Here is a 15,417-nt window from a genome sequence, read left to right as displayed (position 1 = left end):
AATTCTTAATTTCCTTTTTATTGTAGCTTCATGCTGCTATTAGCCATCAAGTTGACCCAGAATGTCTTGGTTTGGGCATTGGCAGTGTTTTATTGAACAGTTTGAAGCAGACTGTGGTGACGCTTGCCAGCAATGCTGGGGTTCTGAATACTGTGCAATCATCCGCACAGGCTGTGCTGCAGAGTGGTTGGTCTGTTCTGCTCCCGACAGCTGAAGAAAGGGCCAGAGCACTTTCAGCATTGTTGCCCAATGCAGGTAGGGCTTTGAATTTTTTAAATTGTAGTTATTGTTGCTGAAAACAGATGCTGACCCATTCATTAGCAGGTAACCATGGACAGTTAACACAGTGCAGTAAAGCTCTTTCCTGATAGATATAAATAATATATACCTTGGCATTGATTTTGGAAGAGCAATTACGTGCCTAATTTGAGTGAGGTTGGCAGAGTGGGTCAAATTAGAGGGAAGATGGGCATGATGATACGGCAGTTCTGTTGTTACACAGCTCTAGTGTTCACCCCGACGGTGCCTTCATTGTTGCAGGGGACTTTAATCAGGTCGACCTACGAGCTGCACTCCGCAAATTCCACCAGCAGTGCCCTACCAGGGGCTCAAACACGCTGGATAAAGTGTACACCAACATCAAGGACGCATACAGAGCTCTCCCCTGCCCATCCCTGGGACAATCCGATCACCTCTCACTGTTTCTACTGCCTGCATACCCCTCATCCGCAAGACCAAACCTGCAATAAGGACGGTCAAAATATGGCCCAAGGACGCCACCCTACAACTCCAGGACTGCTTTGATCGCACCGACTGGGACCTGTTTGCACAACAGGCTACCAGCGGTACAGAGGTAGACTTGGAGGAGTACACATCCACTGTGCTCTCCTACATCAACTGCTGTGTGGAGACTGTCACAGTGGACAAGCAAATAAAGATGTTCCCAAACCGGAAACCCTGGATGAACAAGGAGGTTCAGAATCTGCTAAGGGCACGCAACAATGCCTTTAAATCCAGGGACACTTTTGCCTACAGTGCTGCCAGGTCGAACCTGAACAAAGGTATAAAAAAGGCCAAAGACATCCACAAGCAAAGGGTGGAAGACCACTTCAATACCGCGGACACCAGAAGCATGTGGCAGGGTGTCAGGGACATCACTGACTACAAGAGCAGCCCCGCCTGCCCCCACGGTGATATCACACTTCTTTGATACCAACGAACTAAACACCTTCTTTGCCCGCTTCGAAACTGGCAACACCACCAGGAGCGGAATAACCCCGGCCATGGCGGAGGGACAGGCCTTATCACTGAGCACTCAGGAGGTACAGTGCGCCCTGCGTAGGATCAATCCACGCAAGGCTGCAGGCCCGGATGGAGTCCAGGGAAGGGTACTAAAGAACTGTGCTGTACAGCTGGTGGAGGTATTCACGAGAATCTTTAATCTGTCTCTATCTCTGGCAACGGTCCCAAGTGCCTGAAAACAGCTACCATAGTGCCGGTGCCGAAAAAGTCTAAAGTCACCAACCTGAACTACTACTGCCCGGTTGCCCTAACTCCAATCCCAATGAAGTGCTTCGAAAGGCTGGTCCTCTCCCACATCAAATCCAGCATCCCTGCCTCACTGGACTCTCATCAATTTGCATACAGGGCAAATAGATCGACAGAGGATGCCATCTCTCTGGCTCTTCACACTGTCCTGACTCACCTGGATAGACAGGGCACGTACGTGAGGATGCTCTTCATAGACTATAGCTTTGCATTCAATACGGTCATCCCCACCAAGCTCACCACCAAACTCCACCAGCTAGGCCTCAGCTCGCCGATATGCGATTGGATCCTGAACTTTCTGACGGAGCGACCGCAGGCAGTGAGACTGGGCCCGCACCTGTCCTCCACTATCACCCTGAGCACCGGCACACCACAGGGCTGTGTACTAAGCCCCATGCTCTACTCCCTCTTCACTCACGACTGTGTTCCTGCATTCGACACTAACACCATCGTGAAGTTTGCAGACGACACAACAGTGATTGGGCTGATCACCGGCGGTGATGAAACAAAATACAGAGCGGAGGTGCAGAACCTGGCGGACTGGTGCGCACGTAACAACTTGTCACTAAACACCTCCAAGACTAAGGAGCTGATTATTGACTTCAGGAGGGCACATAATGGAGAATACGCCCCAATCTCCAGTGTGGAGAGAGTGTCCAGCAGAGCGCAGAGGATTATTGGGACACAGCTACCAGCCTTGGAGGACATCTACCACACACGGTGCCTCAGGAAGGCCGTCAGTATCCATAAAGACTCCTCACACCCTTGTAACGGACTGTTCGAACTACTTCCCTCCGGCAGACGTTACAAGGCCTTCTACGCCCGAACCTCCAGACTCAGAAACAGCTTAATTCCCAGAGCTATAGCGGCTCTGAACCGGTCCTGCTGAGTGCCCCCCATCCCCCCCCCTGGACTGTCTCCCTCAGATGGTCACGTCGCACAGTTTATTATTATTTTATTTTTTTGACATCGTTTGTAAGCTGCATACCAAATCTTGTTGCACTAATGTGCAATGACAATAAAATATATTATTATTATTATTATTATTAGTGATCTGGGTTTGGGCCAGACCTTGAGTGAGGCCGTGTGGAAATTGCTTGTTTACCCCTGAAAGCTCTGCTCTCCCCCTATACCCCAAATAGAAGGGTTGGTTGGATAACTGTAAACGGCTTGTGTGGGTGAGTGGCAGCATTTTGGGGGGGGGGGGGGGGGGGGAAGAATAGATGTGAATGAGGGGAGAATAAAATGGGATTACAGCAGGTGGAGAGGGTCAATAACTTCGAATTCCTGCGCGTGCACATTTCCGAAGATCTTTCCTGGACCCAGCACACCGATGCAATTGTAAAGAAGGCACATCTGCGACTTTACTTCCGGAGAAGATTACGGAGATTCGGCATGTCAAAGAGGATTCTCCTAAATTTCTACAGGTAGAGAGCATTCTGACTGGTTGCATCGTGGCCTGGTTTGGCAACTTGAACATCCAGGAGCGAAAAAGAGTACAAGAAGTTGTGAACACAGCCCAGTCCCTCACCGGCTCTGACCTCCCCACTGTCGAAGGGATCTATCGTAGTCGCTGCCTCAAAGGCAGCCAAAATCATCAAGGACCCACACCATCCTGGCCACACACTCATCTCACCATTGCCATCAGGAAGAAGGTACAGGAGCCTGAAAACTGTAACGTCCAGGTTCAGGTACAGCTTCTTCCCTACAGCCATCAGGCTATTAAACACAACAACAAATAAGCTCTGAGCTCTGAACTGCAAAAGACTATATTATTATTTGTTATTTGCACTATATATTTTTTTCTCTTCCCCCGTTATGTACTATGTTTACATATTCTGTTGTGCACACATTCATTGTCCCATCAGGGACGTATGACAATAAAGCACTCTTGACTCTTGGATATGTGTAAGTGAACGATCGATGGTGGACACAGGCTCCTTAGACTAAAGAGCTTGTTATAACTTTTCCTTGGGAGCTCTGGATCCCACCCATGGCCCAAAGATGTAATGGTACATTAAATAGTTACTGTAAGTTGCCTCTGAGTGCAGATGGGTGACAGGAGAATTGGGGAGGTTAAAGAGCATATGAGAGAGAATAGATTATTGGGAAATAAGGGAAAGGACAGGCATATTCTAGTCAGCAATGACTTGATGGGCTGAATGGTCTTCTGTGTCATATGAAATTAGAATACAAATAATTCTTCCGACTGAACCATGGTAAGATTTGGTTTTGAATGCTATTATATGGGTGAAAGGCCAGTGTATAACTTAGTACCACTGTGGCTTGCTGTACTATATAATCATTTGATGTTTTTGTCCACATTCAGCTCTAATTTTTATGTTATTGGAAATTAAGTTTCAGGTCATGAAATGAATGTAAGTCCGGGTCGTCGATTTATGATTGACCTTCTGGTGGGCAGTCTAATGGCCGATGGTGGCTTGGAGTCTGCACTCAATGCGGCAATTACAGCTGAAATACAGGTAAAAAAGATTGAGTATTTTAGTATTCGGGCTGTATTTTTGAAATATAATGAAATATTGTCCCGAACCTGTTAACTTTAGGTCTGTCAAGTTGGAGAATTTAAACATTGTAACGTCTGTTTCATAACATTTGTGACCTAAAAAGATTTTAGAACACTTCAGTTCTGTTAATAGTTCAATTTCACCAAATCTTCGAGGAAGGTTTTTAAAATAAAAAATAAAAAAACTTTTTCGGAATCCACTTTTCTACCTTTTTCCTTGAAACTTCTTTTTCTTTGTTTAAAATCTGTTTTTTGTGCCATCAGAATTGGCAAAACATTTTATTTTTCACAGAACTATATTAATTTCAGTAAAGGGAAACAACTTCCGGAAGTGGCGGCGCTGCCCTAGCAGCTGTGGCTCACCTGCAGTCTGTCTATTGTTTCTTTTTTTGTTGTTGTCTTTTGTCCTGTTTTAGTTAATTTAGTTTATTAGGTTGTGCGTGTGTGTGTGTGTGTGTGTGTGAAACATGTTTTTGGTCTCTTCCTTCAGGGGGATGCGACCTTTTCTTGTCGTATCCCCCTTCTCTCCGTCTGCACTGAGGCCTAATGGCGGAGCTGGCGGCCTCCAACTGGGACCGACCTCGAGGCTCCGGAGGCAGAGCCAGCCAGGACTTACCAACGCGAGGCTGGCCGACTTCGGGGCTGTGGCGGCATTCCGGCGGCGGCGACCCGACTTCGGAGCCTCGGAGGCTCGGCCGCGGGCCCAGTAGACGACATCGTCGGGAGCTCGCAGGTCACAGGTTGGTGACCTGTTTTTCCGGAGCTCCTGCAACAACAGCTTCGTCCGCTGGGACTGGAGGGCGGCAGCTTCGACCGCCCCGGGCCGCGGAGTTTGAACCGGCCCGTTCGCGGAGCTCGGATTCAGCCGCGGGACTGACTTACTCACCATCACCCGGCGGGGTCACAACATCGGAAGCCTGGATTGCCTCAGCGCAGAGGGAGAACAAGGAGGGAAGAGACAAGAACTTTAAGACTTTTGCCTTCCATCACATTGAGGAGGTGCCTGGTGGACTCACTGTGGTGGATGTTAAATCTGTGTTTATTGTGTGTTTTTGTTATTTTATTCTATGTTATGACTGAAAGGCACAACATTTTGTTCAGACCGAAAGTCTGAATGACAATAAAGGATACTTATACATACTTATAACTTGCTTTTAGTTAGCAACTTTTATATCTTAAGAATTTATGCAGAACTTAAGGCAATGAATTATGTTTAAAAGTGTAGATAGTATTACATAAATAAGCACAGCAGCTAATTTGGACACACAATTGTTCCACATCATCAACTTGGGTAGTTAGCTATTTAATCTGTTTTGCATCAGATAGACAGGAGATATGATTGTTATAGATCAGGTCTTGGTTTAAAGTCTCATCAGACATATATTGGCTTTATCAGGCACATCTCCCTGCTAACTGTACTGCATTCTTCAGCTGTCAACTGAAATGTCCTTGCTAAACCATTTAGCTACCTCTTTCTCGCATTGCACATTAAACTTTATCACATTTTTGATCATCTATGGTATTCTTAATGTCTTGTAATGCACCGTTTTATGCTTTGCATGTTAACAATGATATAAAATGATATGCTTTGATCTTGCTGGTGTTTGTGGTAATACCTGTATTGAGAAATTATTTGGTCTTCAAGGACATAGAAGCAAAGAAAGAAGCTCAAAAAGAGAAGGAAATAGATGAACAAGAAGCCCATGCTTCAACACTCCATCGAAGTAGAACACCACTTGATAAGGATCTCATCAACACTGGCATATATGAATCTTCGGGGAAACAAAGCCTACCCCTTGTTCAACTTGTACAGCAATTATTGAGGTACTGGTCAAACAAACTGAAGCATTGACTTTTTGTTTCAGTTGTCTTATATCGGGATAGATTTGTCGGTTGCTGCAAGGCTGCGGGCCTCTTCTGCCGGGTGGGAATAGGGCATTTCTACCTGTCTTCTCTCCCCACTCCCTCCCTTTTTTGAACTGCAACAATTGGGGTCTGGGGCAAACTGAGCAGAGCTGGGAGTTCTGAGCAGACTCACTTGTTCACTCGTGACGGTGGCACAGCGGTGGAGTTGCTGCCTTGCAGCACCAGAGACCCAGGTTGGATCCTGACTACAGGTGCAGTCTGTGTGGAGTTTGTACATTCTCCCTGTGAACTTGTGAGTTTTCTTCAGGTGCTCCGGTTTCCTCCCACTCTTCAAAGGCATGCAGGTTGTAGGTTAATTGGCTTCTAGTGTGTAGCATAGAGCTAGTGTATGGGGTGATCGCTGGTTGGCGTGGACTCAGCGGGTCGAAAGGCCTGTTTCCACGCTGTATCTCTAAACTAAACTCACTGAACCAGTGAGGCCATTTGGCAGCCGCTTTGACCAGGCCTGCTTGCTCTCCTGTCAAGGCTGTTTCTGTCATCCTCTCCCACACACCTTTGTTCATTCCCAATTTACAAATAGTTTGGGTTATGAACATTTTCTCAGGAAGGAAACTGTTGTAACTTGGGGACTTGTTATGTGCTGAATTATGGGTTAACAGGCATCAATATTCAATAATTGTCCCAGTGGTTGCTCTTAATACGAAAGAGTTCAGCAGCATAGTGATTAAAATTCTGGACCGTTAATACATAAACATGAGTTCCAATCCCAGAACAGTTGTTGAGATTTGAAACCGTTAAATTGGGAACAAAAGGCTTGTAAAGGTGTCTTTGAGACAAAATGGATTAATATAAAAGCCCATGTTGTTCACTAGACTCCTTAAAGGAAGGAATTTTGTTGTCTGACCTAAAGGTGACTGGATGAAATGAGCCTTATCTGCCTTGGGAAATGGCTTGGCAAGAGACAGAGTTTATGGGACGGTGGGAGGAGGGAGAAATTCAGAATGAGCATCAAATGCCCAAATTCTATGACTGTCAAAATAAACGAAAAGATCATGTTCTTTCACTGAGTTAACTGATCTCAGGCAGACCATTGACTATATTTTGAAAACCTGATCATTGCTAAGTATCATTGGTTCTAAGTCTTGAATAGATGATAGATTTGTGCAAGATTAAGCTCAACTGTGAAACCTTTTCAGAATCCAATTTCCTGTGCATGAGCAGTGATCATTTAGGCAAAGTGACTGAAATGTCTAGCATTCCTAAGAGTTGTCATCTTGGAGCAAGCATGTGGACAGAAATGGCAATTTAAAAAGTAGAGATAAAATAATACTTTCTGAAAATAAATTGATTTTTTTTCTTATAAAGAAATATTGCATCGCAAAGCATAGCAAAACTGAAAGATGTCACTCGTCATATTTCTTCTTATTTGGACCTTGAATACTTCAATCGAGAGAGATCGGCTTCGTTGGATCTGTTGCTACGATTTCAACGTCTTCTAATCAGCAAACTCTACCAAGATGTAAATTTCAATTATGAAACCAGTGGTTACAGTAAGTCAATTTTTGACCTTAATACAGCATGTGAATTTACTAATTTAATGCATATTTGAAAAAAAAAACAACGTTCTGGAATTTCTGTTTTAATGCAATAAAATTCATGTTTTCAAAATGTTAATTCAATTTAAAATTCACAATAAAATGACATGGAACCTACAGTAAAGCTGCAATTACCTTAGCTAGGTTGGTTTGAACCAGAAGGTGGTGTGTGTTGTTGGATGGCTGAAGAACATCAATTAGTTTTTTTGTGATAGATTTTAGTTTGATCAATACTTTTTAAGCTGAGAGACCCATACTCTTATTTTCTTACACCTATACTTCTAATTTGTAAAAAAAAAAATACTGTGCTTCTCAATGTTTAATATTCATGTTTTTACATGCAGTTTGCACTGTTCTTTTGTTTTTGCAGGTCCAGAGCTTTTAGGAGTGGGATCGCTGCTTAAAAAATATATTGCACTTCTGTGTACGCACATTGGGGATATTTTGCCGGTGGCCACCAGCATTGCTTCAACCAGTTACAGACATTTTGCAGAAGTGTCACGTATTCTTGAAGGAGATTTGACAGGTAACCAGTTTTTAATGAATGTTTTCGGAAAATAAAGTGGATTCCGTGTTCCAGGCACTTTAGTACGTTTGTTCTCTGCGATCTCTTGAAATGTGCAATTGCTATAATAATGTATTATAGTACAAAGCTACCCATTTCAATGAAGAGTACAGCTGGATACATTGTCATGTCAATTTTCTGTATACGTGCTCCCTGACCGAGAATATTTCCAGAATTTATTTTTGTTTTAGATTTAAAAGCATCTACATAACCTGGAGAATTAGATTTTGCTCCATGTCATGTTTCTAAAAACAAAACCAGGAACTAACCAACACTAATTGATAAAATTAATGGTGAGGTGGTTGGACTATTTATAAAACCAATCTGGTTCACAATTCTGGCCTTCATTACATGGTATGGCATTTAAATATCCATTGAATTTAGTCTTAACCAAGCTTTAAAGTGAACCAGCACAACTGCAGCTGTGTTGTTCAGTTCACCTAAAACATCTCAAAGGTAAATTGGTGAATGTTAGCACTTGTTGCCTCAATTTTCTCTTCTATACTTTTGGACTAATTTCTAGCGATTTATATATATTTTTTAAATCGACAATAGTCTACGTCTTCTTAAATCAAGTTTGTACTTCCAACTATATTTCTAAATGTGGATATTCCATTGCATTATGTATGGGACCAGAGGGGGCTTGCTGCGTTATCCACTCTGTTTAGGTCTGAAGCAGTGAGAGGATATCATTTTGCTGGAGTATTTAATTTGGCCCAATCTGCTTATTGTATTTTATGCCTCTTTAGAAATATGGAAACAGAAATGCAGATTTATATACATATAACCCTGCAAGAACACCTTTTCTAAAATAAATTCAAAATATCAATGTATTTTTCTTCAGTAACTTAATAGAATGATTGAAATTAGGATGTAAAGTTATTAAGAGCTAGATTAAGTATGTTAATCAAAAATACTTATAGGAATGCACTCCAACCCATCGTAGTCAAACTTGTGTTATATCTTGCACATTGAGCAAACATCGTCATTTATCTCTGTAATTTGATCACTAGGTCTGGTTCCTGTTTTTTCTCACCGTTTAAAACTTTTTAAAAGCATGTTTATCTTCCAGACTTCAGTTCCACATCCAACAATATTTTTTTTTTATGATTAAATCTCAAACAATGCCGTTTCAATATTCTTCCTTGTTGATAGAAACACTTTTCAAAGGATCTATACATGTTGAGACCAAAGACACGGCTTTGACCAAAGACAAAGACTTGAATTGTGTGTTGTTGATGTCCCTACTATTTTTTTTGTTTTATTCTGCTTTTATATGTTTTGTAATCTGCTTATTAAATTTTGTAAGGCATCCTTGAGAGTCTTTGAAAGGCGCCCATAAGTATAGTTAATAATAATAATGGTGCAAAATCTGAAACGTTTCCTTCTACCTACCGTTCTTTAAAAAATCATTTTGCTTAAGCTGGGTGAAATGATCTGAAAAGCTTCAACAGCTATTCATGCCTAAATCTATAGTTCAACGGTGAGTGAGGTAATGATTAAGTTTAAGGGACACTTCTACTCTGGCTGTTTTGTTTCCATTTAATGCAGGAGTGCTACTTCCTGAGTTAGTGGTTTGCGTCGTACTGCTACTTACAAAGAATGCTGGACTGATGCAGGATGCTGGGTCCATTCCTCTGTTGGCTGCTTTGCTGGAACATTTGGACAGATTTAACCAACTGGCACCTGGCAGAGAGAAGGATGATAGTGATGACTTAGCTTGGCCTGGAATAATGGGTATGTTGGCACTAAATTTATACAAAATAATTCACAAACCAGATTGTGTCGTTGATAACAAAGATGGGTAACAAGAATTACAAGGGATCTTGGTCAGTTGGACAAGTGAGTCGAGGAATGACTAATGGAACTTAACGCAAATAAGAGGGAGATGTGGCGTTTTGGGAAGTTGAACCAGGACAAGACCTTCACAGTGAGTGGTAGGGTTCTAGAGAGTGTTGTAGATCAGAGGGATCTAGGAGCACAAGTACACAGTTCCCTGAAAATGGCTACACGGGTAGATTGGATGGGGAAGAATGCTTTCAGCACATTGGCCTTTGTCAGTGAAGAAAGCGAATGGTATGTTAGCATTCATAGCAAAAGGATTTGAGTATTGGAGCAGGGAGGTTCTACTGCAGTTGTACAGGGCCTTGGTGAGACCACACCTGGAGTATTGCGTACAGTTTTGGTCTCCTAATCTGAGGAAAGACATTCTTGCCATAGAGGGTGTACAGAGAAGGTTCACCAGACTGATTCCTGGGATGGCATGACTTTCATATGAAGAAAGACTGGATAGACTCGGCTTGTACTCGCTAGAATTTAGAAGATTGAGGGGGGAATCTTATAGAAACATACAAAATTCTTAAGGGGTTGGACAAGCTAGATGCAAGAAGATTGTTCCCGGTGTTGGGGAAGTCCAGAACAAGGGGTCCCAGTTTAAGGATAAGGGGGAAGTCTTTTGGGACCGAGATGAGAACTTTTTTTTCACACAGAGAGTGGTGAATCTGTGGAATTCTCTGCCACAGAAAGTAGTTGAGGCCAGTTCATTGGCTATATTTAAGAGGGAGTTAGATGTGGCCCTTGTGCTAGAGAGATCAGGCAGGTGCAGGATACTGAGTTGAATGATCAGCCTTGATCATATTGAATGGCGGTGCAGGCTCGAAGGGCCGAATGGCCTACTCCGGCACCTATTTTCTATGTCTATGTCTATATCATTCAGGGAAGTGAGTATCGAAGTTTGGATGTGATTTTACAGTTAAACAAGATATTGGCGAAGCTGCACTTGGAGTATTATATTTAGTTTTGGTCACCTTAACATAAGAAAGATGCCATTAAGCTGGAAAGGGAGCTGTGAAGTCTTTACGAAGACTTTGCAAGGACTCATGGACCTGAACTATAGGGAGAGGTTGGTCAGGCAGGGCCGTCATTCCTTGGAGCGCAGGAGGCTGAGGGGTGACCTTGTAGAGGTGAATAAGATCAAGAGGATAAGTTGAATGCACAGATTTGTGTTTTCCCCCAGGGTAAGGGAATTAAGAACGACAGGGCACAGGTTTAAGGCGAATAGGGAAAGATTTAATCGGGACCTTAGGAACAACTTTTTAACACAGAGGGTGATGGATTTATGAAAGAGTAAGTAGTTGAGGAAGGTACAATAACAACTTAAAATATATATATATTTAGAGTGGTGCATGGATAGGAAGGTTTACGGGCAAATGGGCCAAACATGGGTAAATAGGACCAGTTTTGGACATTTCAGTTGGCATGGGCCATTTGGGCCAAAGGATTAGTTTGCATGCTATATGACTCTGACAAACTTAATTTTAAAATTCTTGATTAGGAATGTTTTCAGATTTTAAGGGCAATTTGGGAGATTTGCATATTTATTTCTTGAATTTGTTTTTTCAGGTTCATTCCTCACAAATCAGAATTCGCGCAATAATGATGAGGTTACTCTTATTAGGAAGGCTGACCTTGAGAATCATAATAAAGATGGTGGTTTTTGGACAGTAATTGATGCAAAGGTTTATGACATCAAAGATTTCCAGGCACAATCGTTGAGTGGGAGCAGCATACTTGGTGAGATTAATTCATAATATTTTTAAAAGAATGCACTAATTGACACCTCCAGATTCACGGACAGTTTCTTCCCAGCTGTTATCAAGCAACTGAATCATCCTACCACAACCATAGAGCAGTCCTGAACTACTACTATCTACCTCATTGGTGACCCTCGGACTATCCTTGATCAGACTTTGCTGGCTTTACCTTGCACTAAGCGTTATTCCCTTATGTATCTATACCCTGTAAATGACTCGTTTGTAATCATGTATTGTCTTTCCGCTGACTGGATAACACGCAACAAAAGCTTTTCACTTTACCTCAGTACACGTGACAATAACCTAAACTAAACTAAGAATGTGATAAGGTGAGATTTAAAGTGGTCAGATTTCATCACTTTCACCATCTCCCTGCTAAGGGTTAATAATAATATATTTTATTGTCATTGCACATAAGCGCAACGAGATTTGGTATGCAGCTTCCATCCGATGTCATAACTTAAATAACAAATAAAATTTAGATTTAGATTTAGATACCCCGAGAACATGGATTGTAAAAAGAACAGTAAAATAGTCAAAACAGTTCAAACAGACTAAAGTGCAGATGTGTCTGTGCGACGTGACCATCCGAGGGAGACAGTCTGGGGGTGGGGGGCACTCAGCAGGGCCGGTTCAGAGCCACTATAGCTCTGGGAATGAAGCTGTTCCTGAGTCTGGAGATTCGGGCGTAGAAGGCCTTGTAACGTCTGCTGGAGGGAAGTAGTTCGAACAGTCCATTACAAGGGTGTGAGGAGTCTTTATGGATGCTGAAGGCTTTCCTGAGGCACCGTGTGTGGTAGATGCTCTCCGAGCCTGGTAGCTGTGTCCCAATAATCTTCTGCGCTCTGTGGACGATGCGCTGAAGAGCTCTCCTCTCCGCCTCCGTGCAGCTGAGATACCACACAGAGATGCCATACGTTAATATGCTCCTTAACATGTCCTGATAGGCTTCATGAGATTTAAGCCTGAAACATCTTCACAAATACAAAATTAAAAAAATATATATTAAGAATTGTTATTATATTCTCCATAAATTGGTGACTGATTTAATCCAAAAAAGTAGCTCTCATTCCTCACATGAACGATCATGTTGGCTGCTATATGGGTGCTAGTTGCTCATATGGATTTCAAGACTTACATTCATGAAAAGTTAGTAAATATCCATGCACAGATCATTAAAAAAATATATATATATTAACACTTACATATGTACTCGGACAGCATTTTCCCATTTAGGTATTTTTCTCAGTTCTGTTTAACAATCAGTTACTTTATTTTTGCCTTCGATCTTTGTTTCCTTCATCCAGATGAAGATGTGCGGAATCTATGTTCTTTTGTTTTTGTGTCCAGTTTGCATTCCCACGTCATTGTTACTCTGTCCTAACAAAGTGTTCTTTGGATATTCATACAGCATGTGCTTATGGCTCCCATTGAGAATAGATTTATGATTGTTTTGTGACTTGGATACATATTCATAGGGGAATTGACTGAGATTCCTTTCTAGCCTTCACCTGTGAGCCATTATTCCAACTTCACGGGTGAAATAATATTTATGCATTGTGATGGGCAACTACATTGTCTAGTTGTGCTGTGGGAATTTCCTGTGAAAACTGAAAATCAGGGTTATAGACAGTGAAATTTACCGTCCTCTGGTGTTATCAATTGATTAGAAAATTGTCTGACAGGAAATTAGTTGGGGAGCTAATTAGCATGGAGAATTAGAATTGTTAACATCAGCTTGGTTCCATGGGAGTTTCACCAAGTTTAATTTCTAAAGAAAGGTGTTGATGATCAACAAAACTGATGGTGCTTTGTTCAGTGCCACTCTAACTAGATTTGGAATAGTACTTTTTTTTGAGACACGAGATCTTACTCAAACAGAATGCAATTTTGATACATAAAAGCCAATTGTTATGTTCATGAGAAAATAGGAATATTTCTCTTAATTCACAGCAAGCAGTAACAGAATAGTTTCTAACTAATTTTCCTTTTTGCATTTAAATTTCTTATCCTTTTGAATCTGCCCGTGACCTTTTTTTTCTATAAATATCTGTAATGAGAATTTGAACTGCTCAAAATATTGGCCACTTTTGCCATTGCACTGCTATTGACTTTTTTTCTTTTCATTCTTGCCCTAGGACAGGTGGAGTTTAATTTACATGTCAACCAGATTATTTTGCTTACTTTTGGGCATGTAAGTATGGGAATTTTGAACCCATGTAACGAGATATGCCTGCAACATAGGAACACCAACAAAAGAAAAGGGATCAGGAGAGGGCCAATTGGCCCTTGAGCTTACTCTGCCAGTCAATAAAATGCAATCTTGTCCTCGACACCACTTTCCTAATTTCTCCTCAATCCCCTTGACTCCCGTTGATGTCTGCTCTGAATATATTGAATGACTCCACCTCCACAACTCTTTGCCAATGTTCCTTGTTTGTAGGGCAGGGCTTCCCAACCTTTTTCGTCCCATTTACCCCTGGCAACTTTAATAGCACATAACAATGTTATTTCACTTATTTGTGAACAGCTAATGATGAACAAATACCAGAACCAAACACAGTCAGTCAATGAGAAAAAATATGTACAAATCCAGAATCACCAAATTTATCCCCTGGGTAGGCAAAATTTACCCCGTGGGGTAAATTTACCCCAGGTTGAGAACCCTAGTCTTAGGGCAATGTTACTACTTTGTGTAAGAAGGAACATGGGAGATACATAAAATACTGGCTTAACTCAGCGGGTCAGGCAATGTCACTGGAGAGAAGGAATAGGTGACGTTTCAGGTCGAGACCCTTCATCAGTCTGTCAGGGAGGAGGACACTGAAGGGGTCACTGGACACAACATTGTTTCTTGCCTTCAATCATGCCAGGCCTGTTTACATTTATAGCGAGAATGAGTGCCAGAGATATTGTGGTTATTTTTGGAATCTGACACTTGGGAAGCAGAAGAATGCCTCAGAATATACATGTTATTGTTTGAGACAAACGTAACGCGTTGGTTCCTCAGTGGGAAAGTGATTACAAAGAAAAGAGACCTGATGACAATAAAAATAGTCTCCATTGCAGAAAAACATCCAGACAAAAGCAAAAGCATTGGTTTCATACAAATCTTTCTGATTAAGAGAATTGATGTAAGCATAGTAAAAGCAGCATATTTTTGCTTTCAGCTCAGTTTGCTGGAGAAGACCCGGTAGTTGCATTGGAAGCTGCCCTCCAATTTGAAGATACTCGAGAATCAATGCAAGCATTTTGTGTTGGCCAGTATGTGGAGGTACAGAAGCATTTCGTACAGCTGTACTAAGATCCATCTCTAATAATGCTCTTTCATAGCAAAAGGATTTGAGTATAGGAGCAGGGAGGTTCTACTGCAGTTGTACAGGGTCTTGGTGAGACCACACCTGGAGTATTGCGTACAGTTTTGGTCTCCAAATCTGAGGAAGGACATTATAGCCATAGAGGGAGTGCAGAGAAGGTTCACCAGACTGATTCCTGGGATGTCAGGACTTTCATATGAAGAAAGACTGGATAGACTTGGCTTATACTCGCTAGAATTTAGGAGATTGAGAGGGGATCTTATAGAAACGTACAAAATTCTTATGGGGTTGGACAGGCTAGATGCAGGAAGATTGTTCCCGATGTTGGGGAAGTCCAGGACAAGGGGTCACAGCTTAAGGATAAGGGGGAAATCCTTTAGGACCGAGATGAGAAGAAACTTTTTCACAC

At 42.0% G+C, this 15,417-nt stretch overlaps 1 protein-coding gene across 5 annotated transcripts in view; it reads left to right on the top strand.

The window, feature by feature from the left end:
* herc2 (HECT and RLD domain containing E3 ubiquitin protein ligase 2) overlaps positions 1-15,417 on the top strand; it is a 188,683-nt gene that overhangs the window by 53,175 nt on the left and 120,091 nt on the right. For all 5 annotated transcript variants that reach the window (XM_033023263.1, XM_033023264.1, XM_033023265.1 and 2 more), the window contains exons 17-24: positions 27-255; positions 3,907-4,031; positions 5,718-5,896; positions 7,304-7,488; positions 7,904-8,059; positions 9,650-9,835; positions 11,501-11,671; positions 14,862-14,965. In XM_033023263.1, coding sequence (XP_032879154.1) covers positions 27-255; positions 3,907-4,031; positions 5,718-5,896; positions 7,304-7,488; positions 7,904-8,059; positions 9,650-9,835; positions 11,501-11,671; positions 14,862-14,965 — 1,335 coding nt within the window. The remainder of the gene's footprint in view (positions 1-26; positions 256-3,906; positions 4,032-5,717; positions 5,897-7,303; positions 7,489-7,903; positions 8,060-9,649; positions 9,836-11,500; positions 11,672-14,861; positions 14,966-15,417) is intronic.

The sequence above is a fragment of the Amblyraja radiata genome, chromosome 6 (assembly GCF_010909765.2).
Source record: "Amblyraja radiata isolate CabotCenter1 chromosome 6, sAmbRad1.1.pri, whole genome shotgun sequence".
Lineage (NCBI taxonomy): Eukaryota > Metazoa > Chordata > Chondrichthyes > Rajiformes > Rajidae > Amblyraja > Amblyraja radiata.
This window is presented reverse-complemented; position numbering and strand designations above follow the sequence as displayed.